At 38.6% G+C, this 14,335-nt stretch overlaps 2 protein-coding genes across 3 annotated transcripts; one reads left to right on the forward strand and one right to left on the reverse strand.

The window, feature by feature from the left end:
• Positions 1-200: 200 nt before the first annotated feature.
• On the forward strand, positions 201-1,007 carry LOC104840271 (EF-hand calcium-binding domain-containing protein 10-like). Its single transcript, XM_010581096.1, has 3 exons — positions 201-300; positions 496-660; positions 919-1,007. Exons 1-3 carry the CDS (start codon positions 201-203, stop codon positions 1,005-1,007), a joined length of 354 nt encoding a protein of 117 aa, XP_010579398.1.
• Positions 1,008-2,577: 1,570 nt separating this feature from the next.
• On the reverse strand, positions 2,578-14,227 carry RINT1 (RAD50 interactor 1). 2 transcript variants are annotated; one of them, XM_010580892.1, is made up of 15 exons: positions 14,131-14,227; positions 13,450-13,555; positions 12,857-13,052; positions 12,467-12,708; positions 12,123-12,296; positions 11,895-12,044; positions 10,566-10,722; positions 8,583-8,693; positions 8,159-8,384; positions 7,432-7,569; positions 6,500-6,699; positions 5,056-5,270; positions 4,230-4,410; positions 4,029-4,147; positions 2,578-2,813 (listed from the first exon to the last, which is right to left on the reverse strand). In XM_010580892.1, the coding sequence occupies exons 2-15, from the start codon at positions 13,455-13,457 to the stop codon at positions 2,600-2,602; spliced, it is 2,331 nt and encodes a 776-aa protein (XP_010579194.1). In that variant the 5' UTR covers positions 13,458-13,555; positions 14,131-14,227; the 3' UTR covers positions 2,578-2,599. The 2 variants fall into 2 exon arrangements, with proteins under 2 accessions (XP_010579194.1, XP_010579193.1); XM_010580891.1 differs by having other exon boundaries at positions 13,450-13,644.
• Positions 14,228-14,335: the final 108 nt, after the last annotated feature.

A 14,335-nucleotide genomic window follows, 5' to 3' on the forward strand; every position in this document is an offset into this window, starting at 1 on the left:
CACCCGTCCCCGTCCCCGGCCGTTTCCTTGTCGCTTTTGTCCCCCTCGAGGGCTCCTCTCCTCCGCCGCCCACGAACGGCTCCCGCCGTGGCGCTTCCGGCCCGCCTCCGCTCTCCCCGCCGGCCTCACCTCACGCAGCCTCGCGGCGGGGCGGGGGCGGTTAACGGCCGGCGGCGCGCGCGGTCTCCCAGCAACGCGGGATGGCGGCGGGCGAGCAGGAGGCCCGCGACTACCTGCAGCGCCACCGCCTCCCCGAGCTGCTCCACCGCCTCGGCGCGCTGCTGCTCTACCACCGACCCGGTGCGGCACCGCGACCCGGGGCCGGGCCGGGGCAGGGCAGGGCAGGGGGCACCCCCCGCCTCAGCCCGGGGAGCTGTAGAGCCGTCACGCCTCCCCGCCCGCCACCGCGACAAGCGGGGTGGGCAGAAGGGGTTGTGCGGCCTTCGGTCGCTAGCTGAGGGCCCCGCCTCTGTGGGCAATCTTACTTTGTTGCAGAAAGACCACGCGAGTTCCTGATCCGGATGCTGGAAAGGGTGAAGGCCGGGAAGCGAGCCGAGGGGGAGTACCCGTACCTGATGGACGAGGCCAACCTGGCCGCCATGTTCGGCTTGCTGGATGTCGTAGGCCAAGGCCACATAACGCCAGCGCAGTACAGAGAAGGTGCGTCTCACCCGAACGGCGGGTCACGCTGAAGTGTTCGTCTGTGTGTGTGCGTGCTTGCACAGAATTATCAAAATAGTTTCAAAGCTACGCATATGTATGCTTGAAAAGCATCTGCCCAGCTGCCAATACACAACCCGGAACTTGGAAAGTTAAAAAAATTACATGTATCTACTTCTTATTAGACCTAGGCCAGTTTAAGATGTTAAATTAATCTTCCCAAGACTTGCATGGGACATTCTCTTTCCTTAACTTTAGCTCTTAAAACATTGGGACTGAGCACTGAGGATCTGCAGCTTGGAGATGATGTGAATATCACGCTAGATGTATTCAAGGAAGAAGTGTAAGTTTAATTGAAAGGGTTTTTTTCTTTTGGGGAGGGGGGCAGATAGATACGCACAGGAGATACTATACTGAGATTTATTTTTTATTTAAAAAAGCATATAATTAAAGGACTTGCTGGTTTAAAGCTTAACCCCTTTACTTTGCATTCCAAGATTTTGAAAGGGGCTTGCTGTAACCTGAACCAAACTCGGCATTTTCCTCCACTGTCTCAGTTCCAGGATGCTCTTGAAGCAGACCTCTCAGATCACCTACCTCTCAGGTCAGACAGATGATCATCAGGTAGCCCAGGGATTCGAATACTGATCCAGAAATGTGAAATAGCAAAGCAGTGCTGGCCTCTTTGCCAGAGGTGGTACTACAGCTGTAGGTGAAACAAGCTCAGAGTTATAATAATTTCTCATAGTCAAGGTATGGTTCTAGGGGCAATTTTTTGTTAACTGTTGCAATCACTGAAAGGTAACTGGAACTAATTATCCTCATTGTTATCTAACTAGAATTCTTTTTTTTCTGTCTTAGGAAGAAAAAGATGCTGGAGAGCTGGGCTGTGTACTAGTTTGAGCAGCGGTCTGCTATATATATTAAAAATAGGCACCTTGCTCAATGCTTCTGGTTTGTCAGCTGTGGACAGCTGATTTTAAGCAGTACTCTTTTTCTCATTCCCCTCCCTGCCCTATTTGAGCAATCAATCAGCTAGAAAATGACAAGAACTTGTTCATGTTTACCAGGCACTGGAGGTCTATCTTTTGAGAACTGCTTTTCTTAATACAATTAGATGGTTAAAAAAAGGTAGAGATCTCTTACGCAACTAAAACAGTGATTTGGAGTCCCCTCCTTCATTTTGTAGCTTACAGTAAGGGGTTGTTACCTGTTGGCTCATTACCATTGAATAAAATTAAGAGTTAAGCTGTTTCCTAACTTGGTTTTTGGGCTTGTTTTTTTTAAAGGAAATGTCCACAGTTGAAGAAAGGTAGCAATTTCAAGTAAAATGCTATTTTCAAACTTTTAACACAGTATTTATGCAATTTTTAAGGAGAAACTTTAAAAAAAAAAAAAATAGGAGAGACTCTGGTACAGCAAAGAAAAAAACTGAATTAGTATGAATAAAGAAAATGAAGTGACATATTCCTTCCTTCTGTGTTCTGTACATATGCATTTTAATACAGAACATCCATTACCTGCCATTTAGAGATGTAAAACATCTGTGTTTAACTGAAGGTGGACCACCTCATAAGGAGTAGTTGTCTGTATTGTACACAGGTGTATTTACACTGTAAATACTCTGTATTGCTTGGAATGATGTTACAGCACACAAGATGATTGACAATGCAGACATATTCATTAGAGATGAAAACAGTTTTAGCTTCTAAATGCAATGGCAAGGTGGCTATGGAAAATAAGATCTGCGCAGTTCAAAACCAAGTCAGCAGCATTTCGATTTTTTTTTAAAAAACCTTATACAATAAGGCATAAGATTAGATTAAACCAGTCACTCAGCATTGAAAAAAACAACTCAAGTATATTACAACATATTCGCTTTGCTTTTGTTTGAAATAAGTAATCTAGACCAAGTTATTAACCATTTCTGAAGCAGTCTTTATTTTCCTGTATTTGGCCAACTAGCTCTCAAATTGAGAAGAATCTCAACATCCTTTTGAGCTAATTTATAAACTCCAAGTTCATTTAGTGCTGCTGTTGCAGATGGCTGGTTTGGCTTTAATGTTTCATTTTCTGAAGCTGACTGCAGTACATCCTTCAGAAGTAAGGCAGAGCCAATATTCAGGTTCAGGATAATGCAGGCTTCTTTTATGCTAGAGGGGAAAGTTACATGGATTAATATGAGAAGCACCCATGAGAGACACTTAATTTTGTGCACACAGTGATTAACAAAAAAACCTCCACGGACTTCTGAAAAGGATCCGAAGTACTGAACTGGAAAGTACTGCTTAGTTCAAGGCAAATGGTATACAGTATACTTGTTCTCACTGTCTAAGTCTTTTCTGTTACATATGTGCATTTCATAAGCATCAATACTTTGCCTCTTAGTGCTCGGCCTGGCTTTCGCTGCTGAAGTTTTTCCACCATTATTAAAAATACAGAATAGAATTTACCACTTAATCTGTCTGGCTTTCCCCAACTACATTTTCCCCTAAGATAATTAGAAACTTCTTATTCAGTATATTTTAAGAGCACAGTTTGACAGTTGCTAGAATCTGAAAATTAGTATCATTAGGGAGCAAACAGATACCCTGTCTTTGTCACACTGTTTCTAGTCTAAATATGATACATAGCCATGTACCCATTATGCATTATTTTTTACAGTTCCTTTGTACATCTGTGTCCTCTTACTCTGGGAATAATACGTATGTATCAATTACCTTTACGAAAGTGATGTGCTAAAAAAAACCTTAAACCTGAAGATGCTATGTTCCACTTTATATATTGGCATTTTTAATCTTTGCCTTCAAGTGTTCAAAACTGAATGCCATGCTCTATATTGATTTTAAAATATTAAGATTTCTGCCCCAATTAACCTAGGAGTTTAGCACCGGACTCTTTACAAGACTAGGCTATTTAAAAAAGACTAACCACAAAGAAGGTAGCTTCTTTCCATCAATGAAAGCAACTAGACTGCTATGCAAGGCAATTCTGAGCGGGAACATAGCTTAAAGTAGTCTTTCTTCTAACAATAAATAAAGTTTATTGTGTTTTAACTATATCTTTGAGTATATTCTTTGGCCCCAGTTTTGGAAGTCTGTGCTACTTACATTCCTTCCATAAGTTAATTTATATAGACATCCTGACTGCACAAAATACTCCAGAACACATGCCACAGTCTGTTGCTCAGTATGTGCTACAGAATCAAAACTTTCCTAGTTGTAAAAATTGGAAGCATAAATGATCCACATATTTTAAGTGTGGATCAAAACTAACTGTGAAAAAAACCTTGGTGACACATAAAACACGTGTATTCATCTGGACATTCACTTCAGAAATACCAACAGATCAGAAGTTTGCCTACTTACTGTTTGAAGTAGTTCTCTGGCCTCTTGCAGTAGTGTGAAAATAAAGGGAACAGATTTCTACTCATGTCAAACTGGAGTTGTGCTGCTCCTCCTTCGTTGAAATGATTTGCCATAATTATCTGCAAACACAGAGGTGCATCTACTGTTTAAGCCAGTCACACCTATATTGTATTGCATAGGTCACATTTTGCTGATACCTACTTCCTGATATATGTATATATCCACTTTCTCTGCAAGCATTTGCCAGAAAATTTTGAACAGTGAGTGACAGAGCTGCTGTTCTAGTTGTAGCAAGCGGTCTCGTAGGGTCAACAACATTGGGCAAGCTGTGCTTGATAAAGACATTACTGCTTGCTCTGCTTGAGATGGTAAAGATAACCACCTGAAAGAAATTATCACATTGAAGTCATAGTGAAATTATTCATATTACAACTGAAGTTAAAATTATCCTTTAAAAAAAAAAAATCTTACCCATTTACAACGGTTCAGAGAGAGTTCGTTCTTTCCCATTTCAAATCTAAAAGTAATCACAGTCTAACGCTATGTTTAAACTTCATTTAATGTTAAACTCAAGCTTTAGTTATCAATCTCTGAACGTGCTGTTCAGAGAAATGCCATCTAATCTAGAAAATCATCGAGTAGTTGCATTCCTTTTATGAAGTACTTCAGAAACTGTACTCAGGAGCAAACATTCAAGAAGCCCTAAGAGTCTGCGAAGAGAGAAGTCATTACAGACCATTTCATATTAACTCTTTAATACTACTACGAAGAATATTATTCTTGTCCAAACTAGAGTGATCCAGAATTTTTCCTAGGGTTTTTAACATAACACGCCCACTAATCGTGGAACTACTTCAGAAAACATAGCATTAAAAGTCTTGAATAGGTGTTAAGAGAATTTTCCAAAACTTACTACCCTGTGCCATTCCTATTCAGGAAAATAATTTTGCCTATTAGCTGTTCCTGCCTTTACCTCAGTATTTTTAACAGGAAATAATGTTGTAATATGGGAAGAGAGTAAACTCACCTCTCTTTTTTGTACAGCTTTGCAGCATCTCTGACCTCCCTGAAGACATGATCTACCTGACGAGTCAGCATGTCATGTTTCAGGCGTTCCAGGAGGTTAATCATTTCATCAAAGACAGAACTCTCCATTGAAGCCAGCTGCCCTAGCTGTAGTTTACTGACAGCGTTACTTTCTGCACGAACCTCCAGTTCGGCCTGCTGTAGCTGCAAGAAGAACTAGAGAAACAAACCCAGATATGAATACTACGAAAAATAATCTTACCATTTGAACTTTTCATTGGTACTTTAATAGGCATGGTTCTAGAAAACACTCTCCTGACAAATTTAGAAACTTAAAATTTTAAGATTTTAAAACCACTTTATCTTTCCCCATAGTCCTAATTTAGTGAAAAACAAAACACGGTGGTTTATAATCCTAGTGATGGAACTGATACAGGTTTCAGATACAACAGTAGATAGGTAATGGGAATAGATCTAGAGAAATACTAAAAGGATATTTTTAAGATTGACACCAGAATGCTTAAAAAAAATCCCAACACCCTAATTTTGACCTTTTTAATGTTTGCAAAAGTAAACTAGTCTTTAATTGTAATTCCTTTTAGAAATAATCGTTCATTAAATCATAAGTTTGCTGGGCTGACAACAGCAAGAAAATGGATCGAGTTTAATGTGACATAGCGGTAACTAGTTGGTTTTGCTTTTAAGCAGATTGAGCCACTTAGGTCGACGCAGCTATACAACATGAAGGCTGCTGTCCTATCAAGTCAAGATTATCCTCTGCTAGAGCCACAGTTTCCTGCGAAGACAAAAAGAATTTGGAGGCTGCTCGTCTCACACACAATACCCGTTTCTACACACTTTACATGCAACAGGTTATTTTGACCTTTTATACCAATAACCATAGAAAAGCTGAAATGCTACAGAACAGCCACACTGCCACCAGGCTATGACATAGCAAAATAATTAATTCCCAATTCCCAGTTATCAGCAAGTGGCTTTTCTGAGCAACACCTACACCGTGTGGCAACGCAGATAGCCATGCTGAATCCATTTAACCTAACCTGCCATGGGAGTAGTTCAAGCATTGTGCATAGGCTGCTGCACACACTTCAACATCAATGCTGTTAACACTGGCTCAGAGATCTCCAAAATGAACTCACTATTTTTTTACAATACCAAACATGTAAAGCAGACTACTTTTTTGTCTGTTCAGATTATTCCATTCCTCAGGCTCTCTTTGCATTATAATCAATACAGCTTAGATCTCAAACAATAATCTGTCCTTATACATCTTTTATGAAATCTGAATTTACATCTCATTCTATTTTTTCAGTAATTCCTCTGAATACATTTAGATAAATACTGCTGAAAATAAAGTGTTTGTTATGAAAGAAACATCCAAAGTCCATTTGTAAAAATTTTTTTTAAGTAAAATAATCACTTACTACATTGTCAGCCCAGTCTGCCAACACTGTTGCTATATAGTTCACAGCATTAAGGATTGCACAGTATCGGAAGCCTAAGGAAGCTCTAGTCTCTTCCTTCATTACTTGAGTTAATCGTATCCTGAAATCATCAACTAACTCCTTCTGTAGGCCCAGGAACTGTAGTTTTCTGGAAGCTGTTGGAAGATTCTTATACCTGTCTGGAAAGACATTAATAAAATGTTTTTAGGCTTTGCAACACTGAATAAAAGCTTTTTAAAAAGAAACATTACAGTCATCTTACTACACAACCTTACACCTGTGAGGACATCATACAGTATTTAAAACAGCTAACATTAACAATTTCAGGGAAAATACTCAATGCAAAAGCTAAACATGTAAAAAAACGACATTCTTCCCCCTCCTGATTCCACTAGCATTTTCTATTCTAATACTTTAAGCAATATGTGATTATACCATACTATCCAATGTGGCCCCTAAAGCGTACTCAGAATAAGATAAAGCCATTGAATATGCAATTAAGTGTCTCCTGAAAACTTACCTGCTCTTATATTCTGTTCCAAGAAAGCAGACGTTACTTAATAGCTTCTAAATTGTCACAGATTCAAAAGGAATAGTAGGATTTTTTTATTACTGCATTGTAACAAATCATAGTCTCTAAGTATGAAGGAGTTTTAACATGCTAAATATCAAACGTATTTTTTTAATTATTTTTTTGTAAACATGTCACTAGCTCAAGATTATTCATGCCTGAGTTAGTGTCCAAAATACAAAACGAACAGGAAAGATTTTATTAAATTGCAAACATCACAACTTTGGAACATTATTTGGTGACTACTGCTGACAATGGATATTTAGTAAAGAAATCTGTTAGCTGAAGTTTTTTCGCTATTCATTACAAACAAGAGCAATGCCTGTAGATTAATAATTACCTGTTATAACTAACAACAGAGTCATAAAAGTTTCAGCACAGTCTGGGACTTTCATTTCATCTACATCAGTGATATCTTTGTATTGTGATATCCATGCAGCCTCTGATGAAAGCATTGAGTCCATTTTCTGGAGAGCAACTGAGATAAAACAATTTACAAATTTTGTGCAAGTTTTTAATTAAAAAAACAACAACAAAACCCCCTCTAAAATATATAAACATAAAAGCCTTATCTCTAGTAAGTTAAATTTTACATTTTCAAGGTTATAAAAACTACTGATGACTGGCTTCATACAAAACCAGCTTCAATATACTGCATTTGCAATGCTGTTAACTATGCCAGAGTTAATTGGGGTTTTTGTTTTGTTTAATAGTTGGCTTGCTCCTTTCCAATATACTTCCTCTTTATTTTTCACAAGTTAATACCCTTCCCCTATTTCAAGTTAAAGTCCATCCTTGCCTGCACACACATAGATGTAACATTTTTCTAAAAATAAGCCTACTGGATTCCCCACAGCTTAGGGGCAAGAGTCCTACAAACTACAGCAGCACTATTAGAGTCTAACCAATTCTTAGTCAAAATAATCACAGAGTATAAAAATACGTGTGTCTTATGTAGTAGCCCTGTCCAAGTGACTCATCCTGTTTGAGAAGGCTATTTGTGTAAGTATACACATACTTTCTGATTGTGCAATATAAAGGCCAACAAAATCCACTGGAAGTCTTACATTTTTTTTCCACTGTTAGCCACCTTTGGAAGCAGGATTCTTCTGAAAGAATATGCATGCAACTGGGAAAGCTGCTGAGATAACCATGAACGCTGTATAACTCTCTCTCAAATAGAAGTACCTCATCCACAAGGTGACAAAAGAGTGCATCATCATACAACAGGCATGGAATATCAGCAGCCAGCTTCTCCAAAATCAGCATTACTAGAGCACGAGAGAATTCAAGCTTTTGAAAGAAAACAGTGAATAAAATGTCAGAGATAGGAAGTATTAATATGTCCAAACATGTACATAACAAACTGCTACTAGACCGAGTTAAGTCTCATCACATACTTAGTGAAATCAGTGGAAGTAGGCTTACACAAATATCTATCAGAAGTTAACTTATGTGTTCATATATATATAAAACCATCCAAGTACTTACCCCAGCATTCACTGAAGATCCTGCCTTGTCCAGTATTGGCTGGATTTTGTCATCAAGGAACTTTGCATGATTTCCAATCCACATAAGTACTTGTGTTAAATACCACTCAGGCTTATTTAAAAAAGAAAAGAAAATATTAAATTAAATTAAATATTAAATCCAAATAACATCTATTCAAGTGCTACTAATATTTTAAGACAAACTTATAAAAATACTGGTCTCTTCCCCTGCCTTCTCTTGATCTCAGATCACACAAGTCTTTCACTGTGTTTTGCTTAACTTTGATTTTCATAAAAGCAGTATCAGAGAAGTATTTCTGGATTTGAATTGTCTTAAATGCACCAATTATTCTGTTTCTTCTCAAGCAAAAGCTCCATTTTTTATCTCCCCCCCCTCTACCGCCCTCTCACTCTTGAGGTCCTCTTTTCTGCTTCATATACTTCCTCCTGTTCTTCTGTGTGGTCTTTATTTCTTGGTACAGCAAAAAAGATGCACTCCTGAGAAAACTCTTCACAGTAGCTCCATTCTTACTGCCATTGTACCCAACCTCAACCCCACTTTGCCCCTGGAAGTGGGGAATCTATCACTTTCTCATTTAACATTTTAATGCCTTTAAGCTTTTTCAGTTTCCACACCTAAAAATATGGGCTGTAGTTTTTGATGAACACTTCTTTCAATGTTAGTGCAAGCAGAAGTAGTTCCTGTCCTCCTCACTCCAAATAGCCAAAAGAACCTTCTGTTGAACTGCAATCACATTCTCCACACTTTGCATGTCTGTTTCTCATTTCTATATTAATTTTCACCTGGCTACTGAATTTCATCACATTTGCTTTGGTTTTTTTTGACACTGCCTCCCCAACTTGCCAAGATCATTGTGAACTCCAAGCCTGTCCTCCGAAATACTTGTAATCCCTTCCAGGTTGCTGTCTTTCAAATATTTTACATGGGTATTTTCTTTATTCCATTACCCAAGTTACTATAAAAAAACCAAACCAAAACAAAAAAATCCAACCCAAATTTGAGCAAGGACCTGTTGGAATATCTTTCTGATCTGACACTAGATTACCTGTAAACGTTTCTTCACAAGTTTTTCAGAAAAAAGTTGTTCACCTATTGTTGTTCAAAAATTTCATCTCTTGAACATAATTTTCCTGTCTGATTATGAAATAATTTTGTTCGTGTCTAAAAAAACCTCTTCCCCACTAATATACATAACGTTATTTTAAAAGGCACTGTAGTAGCACCTGTCAAGATTGCAAATATATTTACAGTTACCCAATTGTTGACACAACCACACAGACTTGTGCAACTAAACTGTTACCAAACAGCTCTCAAACTCTGCTCCAGATACATTACAGCCGCATTAACACATTGAAACCTTTTCCAGTGATAATTCTCAGATAAAAAAAATCCTCAGTCTTTGAAGATAATTCACACAAAAAGTGAATCAGGTTCCAGCTGGTAAACTGGACTTCTCTTGTTGTATGTCAGTTAAAAACTTTAACCCAGAAAACTAATTATATAACAGTGCCCTTAGACTAATCACATTTTATATACTAACAGCAAAACCCAACATTTTCAGTTACAATGGTACACAGTGCCAAAAATCAAAGTCAGAGCTCTGTACAGTCTTTGAGCTCAAGCAATAAGGAACAGTGCAAAACCATTTGCAAGGAGACAGAGGAAATTAATCAAAACTTCTGAAATGATGGGAGTCAGTCTAAGACTGCAGTAATGCTTTATAAAGGATCTGAGCAAGGGAGAAATGTTGCCTGGCCCAGAGAAAATGCTTGTGCCTCTGAAAGGTCTCCAAGTGCTATCTTGATATCTGTCCACACTTAGGTAGGCACAAGAACTGCACAGTTTTGAAAAATCTTAAATTTCAGACAGAAAAGTGTTAAAGCTATACAATTTAAATACAGCAATCTATCTGTTGCTTTAAAAAGCAATTAAAAAAAAAAATCAAACTGCTTTCTCTCATACCTTGTTTAAAACATTGGTTTGTTTATTTCCAGTGAAATGATACTTGAATCTTTTCTGAAGAGGATTCAGCATGATCTGTATCGGAAGGATAATGGGTGGTGATGGGGGTAAAGAGTACTTTTCTGGCAATTGTTTAGGTTTAGTTAACAGTTCATCTCTAAGTTTGATAGTTAAGGATGAATTTAAGTGTTGAATTCTCCCAACATCATCATTTCAATAGAATGGGTTTATAAAAATGAACATTTCTTAGTTCTACCTCATTGGCTGAAGGCAGTATTATGCAATCAATACAATTCCTCAAATATGAGGGATACTCAAAATATTTCAGTTTATAAAATATTTAATACAACTCAGGCTGCTAAGGATTATTTATTCAATGACAATACAACTCACTTAAGTCAGTTTGATTTAGGAAACTCAGTATAAGTAAAAAAAGAACACAGAAAACCACCATTATCAGTACCAAACACAGCGGCTGTCCAAGAGACACACTTATTCACATTTGTTAAAGGAGGACAAAAGACTCATGAGATTAATAAATGCAATAAATACATGATTTCCCATTTTCATGTAATTGATTTAAGTGATCCAGTCTGCCAGACCAAAATTGTTACCAACTCAGGGTTGTGCAGAGTGACTTTTAACTTCCCACTCCAACTGTGATAAACAAACAAACCAACCAACCCAAAACCCAAACGAACAAAAAAGGTGGCCACAATCACTCCAGGAAGGATTGCTTGATTAAGGTTTAGCTGTGCTTTATTTAATTCACAAAAAAATGGAACAGGATGAGCAATAGTGCCTTCTGATTAACCTCAAAGGCAGGCTACTATCACTGCACAATGAAAATCCTTCTGTTGTCTCGGGAGGAGACTGCGAAAAGGGGAGACAAGTATCTTTAGCTTTCCCTCTTTTCCTTCTGGGATGGGACATATTAAAATGATTAAGGCTGTTTTCAAATAAGGCTATGAAAAGAAAAGCATTAACTGTGTAAAATAAAACATACGCCACCATTTTTTTATTAACATTGATAATCTTGCTGAAGTATATAAGGCCTGATGCTCATGAAAGCTGAACTGTCAGCTACCATGAAATCATCAGATCTGATTACTTGGGAGTTACAAAGTTGCTACTGCCAAAAGGACAACTTTGGCACCTGGCATTTTCTAAACAAAAAAAAATACATTCTAACATTAATACAAAGTAACATAAATTCAATTATCTTCTGTCTTTAGGGAGAACAAAATTTTAAATAATTCTCCTTGAGCATGTGCATCTCTGACATTTATTATTCTTACTAAAATACACCACAACTATTTAAAAGGATACGAGGTTTGCAATTTCAGAAGCTGAGAAAACAACATCTCCAAATTGTTGTATACGTCAGGAGCACTGGCTGGCGCAGCAAGGCCAAGTGCCTGAGACTGTGGTGGCCCCACAAATGGCCAGCGGAGCTGGGTTAGTACCTCTTCAAAGTCACTGCAAGGCAAAACAAGCACTGTAACACAAACTTAACAGTACAACACAAAGACGAGGGAGTGACAGCACATCCCTTACCTCGACAATTTGTCCTTAAGAATTTTATGCCAGAATTTAACAGTGGATCTCACAAAAGCAAGAAGATGAGAACAAGATGACTCCTGAAGTTTAATATCCAGTTCTGCCATGAATGCTAGAGTACTGGCTGCCTCTGGAACATTGTTGGTCATCAGATATTGCTGAATTCTATCACTGTAGAGCACAAGAAAAGTCAAGGCCAAAAATTCATTAAAGATAACAGAAAAGAATCACTTGTGTATTGAAAAATGAAGATAAAACTTTCTCAAATCTAAAGTGTTTTAATGATGGGACAAACTAGGTTATCAGTCTCAGAACATGTATGTAGTACTCAGAAACTTTACCTTAACTCTTCTATTCGTGAAATCCATTTAAGATAGGCCAGGTGTCGTTCAATCTCTTCTACTTGACTAATCAGTACATCGAGATCCTCCATCCATGGCTGAGCTTTCAGTAAGTGGCTATTGATTGAATCAGATAGAAGAGTTTCTTCCTCTAGAAGCCTACTCAGAGACTTTTTAGAGTCTTCTGCATTCTTTAAGGCATTCTGAATTCTTTTAGGGACTTCTGATGAAACTGTAAGTACCTACATTCACAGAGAAGTATTAAGTCTGACATAAGAACACTGCATTATGTAGACTAGTATCATTTAAGATATTAATACATTGCTTTAATTTAGTTTAAAATACTTAGTCATATAACATATTCAGAAGAAAAAAAAAAAAACAACTTACCTGTTCTTCTAACTGCTTTTTATTTTCAGATAGCTTATCAATAAGGTTGTCTAGCTTCCTCAGAGAATCATAGTCATTTCCAACTTCTCTTTCCACAAATTCAGAAACATAGTACGGGATATCACAATGATCTAGATCTTTAGTGACTTCTTTCTTTCCAACAGCAACGGTTGCCATGTTTTCTTTCTCTGCAATACTGATTATACAGTTTCTAATTAGTCACCGCTAACACAGCGGAACTATTGATCTATTGAAGACACAAAACTGTGAAAAGCTGGGCAGTTCAATTTAAATTGAAACTTAAATAAGACATTCAAGAAATATACTGCTTTAAGTGAGACAATTTACTGGCCTCAGTCTTAGCTGAGATATGATAAAATCTTGCTTACATATCCAACTGGTCATTTATCATACATTAATTACTGAAGAGAAATATGCCTTTTTAATTTCTTCCTTCCTCAACAGTGTGAATTTTATTAAAAATAGTTCAATATTTACATAGTTTCTACATATGTAATACAGAAAACCTAATGAAAAATACTGGAAAAATACTTCCGTAAAATACAAAGGAAGATGACAATGTTCCGCTTTACCTTTTCATACAGTTTAGGATGTTCCAGAGATATCAACTGATGACTGATGTATTACTGGCAAAGTATCCACTCAGGTCTTGCAATGATTTGTGAAGCAAATGCACCACTGAAATATTTATAAGAAAACCCACACAGTGTTAACAGAAGAGGCACTTGCTGATCCACACATTTGGCAGCATCCAGAGAAAACCAGACCTGAAATTGAGAGGATGATCATGTACGGTGAAACAAAAAAAAAAAAGGCAACAATGATGAGCATTTGGCTAGTTCAATTCTCAACTTTTTACTGTCACTTTCAAAACAGTATTTAAAAATGAAATTTATACACTTGCACTTTATCTGCCACAAGCTTTAATTAAGCGAAAAAGCCTATTAAACAGACAACAGGAAAGAGCGAGAAACGGTGCAGCTGATAAGCCAAAGCTGGAGAAGCATTAGAGAGCACCAGGAGGAGCAAACTGGGAGACCAAGGGTGTTGCTGAGGAAGAAGCGAATAAAGAAAAGAGAGTAATAAAAAGCACCGTGCTGTTGGCAGCAAGGGAAACCAACAACGCCGCAGTAAGACTGCTAACCAAGGGGTGCTCTCCTCGGGACCAGGACGCGGGCGCAGAGAGGAGCAGGACACCGGGCAGCATCCTCCGACCACCTCCCCGCTCAAGCGGGCAGCGGCTCTGCACCCACCTTCGCCTGAGGGCCGGCCCGTTTCAGGGAGCGTCAGAAGGCTCTGCGGGCCCCGGGGAGCCTCTGGGCGAGGGCCCCTGCCGCCCCCCGCCCCGCAGAGCCCCTCGGCGGGCCCTTCTTCCCCCACACCGGGCTCTGCCCCCGCGGCGGCGCGTTCCTTCGCAGGCCGGACGGCGCCCAGCGGGCGCGGGCAGCGCGGCTCGGC

Source organism: Haliaeetus leucocephalus, unplaced genomic scaffold, assembly GCF_000737465.1.
Source record: "Haliaeetus leucocephalus isolate CR32 unplaced genomic scaffold, Haliaeetus_leucocephalus-4.0 Scaffold751, whole genome shotgun sequence".
Classification (NCBI taxonomy): Eukaryota; Metazoa; Chordata; class Aves; order Accipitriformes; family Accipitridae; genus Haliaeetus; species Haliaeetus leucocephalus.

Excerpts from the sequence above, each read along its gene's own strand:
- LOC104840271 (XM_010581096.1), top strand. The coding sequence starts at position 201 with ATGGCGGCGGGCGAGCAGGAGGCCCGCGACTACCTGCAGCGCCACCGC. Across the intron at positions 301-495 it reads GCTGCTCTACCACCGACCCG|AAAGACCACGCGAGTTCCTG; the intron begins GTGCGGCACCGC and ends ACTTTGTTGCAG. Across the intron at positions 661-918 it reads GCCAGCGCAGTACAGAGAAG|CTCTTAAAACATTGGGACTG; the intron begins GTGCGTCTCACC and ends CCTTAACTTTAG.
- RINT1 (XM_010580892.1), bottom strand. Across the intron at positions 8,694-10,565 it reads AAACCAATGTTTTAAACAAG|CCTGAGTGGTATTTAACACA; the intron begins GTATGAGAGAAA and ends TTTTTAAATAAG. Across the intron at positions 8,385-8,582 it reads GATCTTCAGTGAATGCTGGG|CTTGAATTCTCTCGTGCTCT; the intron begins GTAAGTACTTGG and ends TTCTTTCAAAAG.